The 3,932-nt window shown below is 49.2% G+C and overlaps 1 protein-coding gene across 1 annotated transcript; it reads right to left on the minus strand.

Moving 5' to 3' along the window:
- Positions 1 to 1,464: 1,464 nt before the first annotated feature.
- Positions 1,465 to 3,664, minus strand: LOC143280404 (uncharacterized). The gene is made up of 2 exons (XM_076585037.1): positions 2,798 to 3,664; positions 1,465 to 1,803 (listed from the first exon to the last, which is right to left on the minus strand). Exons 1-2 carry the CDS (start codon positions 3,662 to 3,664, stop codon positions 1,465 to 1,467), a joined length of 1,206 nt encoding a protein of 401 aa, XP_076441152.1.
- Between the last annotated feature and the right edge of the window lie 268 nt (positions 3,665 to 3,932).

The raw sequence follows: 3,932 nt of genomic DNA on the forward strand, positions 1-3,932 counted from the left end.
GTAAAAAAGGGAAATTAATCTGTAATTAATGCCAGGGGACTTAATTTGCTTTAAACTTATCTTTCTCATCTTAAACATTACATTTTGAAATTATACTCAACACATAAAAAGCTTGGATTTTTTTTTTAAGTGTATCACAAGTGAGTCTTGAAGGCCTTGCCTCTCTTGTTTTTGCTTTTTTGTTGTTTTTGTTGTTGTTTTTGTGTTTGCTGCCCCATCATCTGTACCATTTCAGTGGCATCACTCCCACGTCGCTCATTCCGAGTTCCCCCCCATACACGGCCACACCCTGGTTCATCTGTCACAGTCCCAGCGTCGGCAGTCCGCTGGGGAAACGTCGATTTTGGGTCGCCAGGAAGCCACAAACTGGAGGAGACCCTGCACTGCAGTTGAGTCACTTTGGTGGTGTTCAGTGGTGCCTGTTCTTATTTAACGTACTTAGGACACCACTTGCTAACGACAATAATGGCTTGTCGCAGAGCCAGACTGAGTGAACGTACCTCCCAGACCGCCACCACATCCCTCCAGTAAGTATCAGTATCAGTAGCTCAAGGAGGCGTCACTGCGTTCGGTCAAATCCATATACGCTACACCACATCTGCCAAGTAGATGCCTGACCAGCAGCGTACCCAACGCGCTTAGTCAGGCCTTTAGAAAAAATAAAATAATAAAATCAAATAAAATAAAATAAAAAATAAATAACAACAGCCCCCCATGAATCTGCCGATACTGAAGACGTTTACAGGACTCACCTGAAGCATGGGATATCAAAACTGAGGTCACCATTACAGCAGGGCATGAAAGATCACAGAATGTGGGACTTTTTTGTTTATTGTTTACATTGATGATGAACGAGGAGGAGGAGGAGGAGGAAGACGATACTGCTATGGAGGTCCATTTTGGTTTGGGACTGCGTGACAAGGCTGTACTCTACGCTCCCTGTCATATTGATACCACGCGTCAACCAGGCACGAGAGATACAGACACTTGCAGTGTTGGTCAGGAAATTCGAGCAACACACTCAAAGACGTATCCGTGAAGTGGATGATACTCGACTGTGTGGTCCAAGTCCCACCATTTAAGCCATTAGCACCCTCAACTCTAAGGTAGGAGCCGGCCGCGGGCAGAAAAACCCACCTCCGCTGTGTTTCGAATCCGCGTCCTCCCAGCCGTCAGTCCGCGACGCTAACCACTTCGCCACGGCGGCTGGTAAACTCTTGGGAGTTACGACGATAAAGTATAAGACGATGTCTGAGTCTGTACAGTTTGAAGATGGATAAAGTCTATTACATAAAAACACCACACACAAAAAAACTGCAAGATATAAAATAAGACTCAACTTTGATAAGAAGCGTCTACGTTTTTGACCATACGTGCGTCTTCAGGGACAGCGTTAACTAGAAATGACAGTGGATTACCGGTAAAAGAGACCAAAGAGAAGTCATGAGCATTATTCAACGGAGATCAGCCTCTGCCCACAGCTGACGCAGGCCCCACGGACGCTGAAGACCCTGACACAACCGTCATCGTCAGGCGGCTGGGTCGAGTCACGGTCAGAAGTGGTGGCTCTACTTTCTTGCACGCCAGCAGGCGGAGCAGGTTCCGGCGGAAAGCGGTGCTGAGGCTGAGGTAGGCCAGGAAGTTGGTGTAGCGCGTGGCCACGAGGCAGAGAGAGGCCAGCTGGCGGAGCAGCAGGTACAGGTGGTGTTGCCGGCCCAGGAAGCGGAACTCCGGGTGGAAGCTGGCCACGACCTGCACCGTGTTGGAAGGGAGGGAGAGGAGGGCGAACAGCAGAGAGGACACCTGCAACATTAACACAGCAGTCAGTTAGTCATAGACATCTCTAATACACACCCACAATATATGCTCACAATACACACCCACAACACATTCCCACAATACATCCCCACAATACTTACCAACAATACAAAACCCACAATTACAGTTAAAGGTCAAAGGTCCCATGACCTTCGACAGCCATTGAGGCAGAGATTTCACATCCACTGTGTCTAGGGACTGACGTGGGAAGGCGGGGCCCAATCCTCTCCTTCCCGCCGTTTTAACTTTCCCCAGTCGAAGTCAGGTACCCATCCACGCCTGCGTGGAGTGAGGAAAATCGGAGTAAAGTGCCTTCCCCAAAGGACATAGCACCGCCCTTTGGCGAAACGGGGACCTCAAACTACGAACACCCACCGCAACACAGAGCCACAATACATCAGCTGCAACGAACGACCACCCATGGCGCTACAGAGCCTTAACTCTCTCCATACGAACGGCGAAAGAGACGACTTTAACAGCGTTTCACCCCAGTTACCGTCATCCAAATATTGCAAGCGGAAGGCTCTTATACTGAAGAGGTGAGTGTTGACAAAGAATACCACAATTCTGACGACGGAAGCTAAAGGTTGGGTCATTCAGACACCCACTGGACATCCGAGGGGGTCTGTGTAGAGGAGAAGAGAGGACTGGCCGTACTGAGTGAGTTAAAAACCCCTTCAGTGTCTGGGGGGAAAACAGTAGAAAGTGGTGTTTCAGGTCACAAAACATCATCTAAAAACAATAAGCCTAAAACTGAGAAAACTATCTGGAGATATGCCACTCTAGATAAACTGTGTGAATTTTCAGCCTTCCAGAGCTATTTCCCTTTTTTTCTGATGACGTCATCAATGACGTCACTATGTACGTACGCAATACGTTTATGGCAGTCAAGGGGTTTTAAAACAACGAACACCCACGACAACACAGTGTCACAGTACATCAGCCACGAGAACAAAAAAACCAGGTACAGAGCACTGACCCAGATGGTGGTGGCCAGCTGCCGCTCAGCACCGTCAGCTCTCTCCGTGTCGCTGTGTCGTTTCTCCTGCAGAGACCTGCGGGCCGCCCCGTGCCGCCTCAAGGCCACCACCAAGGTCACGCTCAGTGCCAGACACAGCACCAGGGGCACGTAGGAGAACAGCACCTTGGCGGCCGTGGCCAGGTTCTCGAACACCTGCCGGTTCTCCAGGTACAAGGCCGAGTGCGTCATGGTGAAGCTTTCCGTGTCAGTGCGCCTCCTCACCTGGTATTTCAGGGGCAGGTAGACGTGGTAGGTTTGAACCGCCAGCACCAGAATCGCGATCACCAGCTTGGGGCTGTGTACGATCCTTACGTAACGAGATTTCACCGGGAAAGCGATGACGAAAAAGCGCTCGACGCTGAGCAGCAATGTGAAACAGTACACCATCCTCTTGCACGCCACTGTCACAAACAGGGCCCCGAACATGGATACGTAGTGGAAGGAAGCGCGAGAAGTGGCCCCGGAATCTGTGTTTTGCCATGTGCGGAAAAGAGTGATGATGAACCCGGCGATGGAGTCCACGCCGTTGAGGGCTATGAGATACTTGGCAGTGGGGCACCTCATGTTGGGCAGAGAGTAGATGTAAGTGCTCAGACCTGTCAGCAGAACGGAAACAGCTTCAAAGACAGGGCCGAAAACTGTCAATAATTCGTTCACTTGATCCAGTAACTTTTTGGTGGTCTCTTTTGCCTCGGATTCGGTGTTCTGCTCACTGTTGGTGGCAAACGGTTGATCCGTTATGATTGTTGCCCAACCCCTACCGGTCGTGGTCGAGTTCTGTAAATCAGTTGCTGATACACCGGCTCCAGTTGCGTGGTGTTGCATTCTGGTGTTTTTGTTTGAAGGTTGCGAAAACAAAAACCGATGGTCTGACTGTGAAGTGGCTTCATCCGTCGCTTCTACAGCTGTCAGATTCATGATTGAAACAACGATTAGCAGAATGAACGCCACTTTCGTTTCTTTGGACACTTGAGATTCCATTGTAAGTCTGCAATGATTTGATAAATGTTTGATTTTTTTTTTTTTTTTTCCAATAATGTCAGCACAGAAGAAAGGAGTGTCTGGTCTCTGTTTAACTGGAATAGAGATCGAA

The sequence above is a fragment of the Babylonia areolata genome, chromosome 3 (assembly GCF_041734735.1).
Source record: "Babylonia areolata isolate BAREFJ2019XMU chromosome 3, ASM4173473v1, whole genome shotgun sequence".
Classification (NCBI taxonomy): domain Eukaryota; kingdom Metazoa; phylum Mollusca; class Gastropoda; order Neogastropoda; family Buccinidae; genus Babylonia; species Babylonia areolata.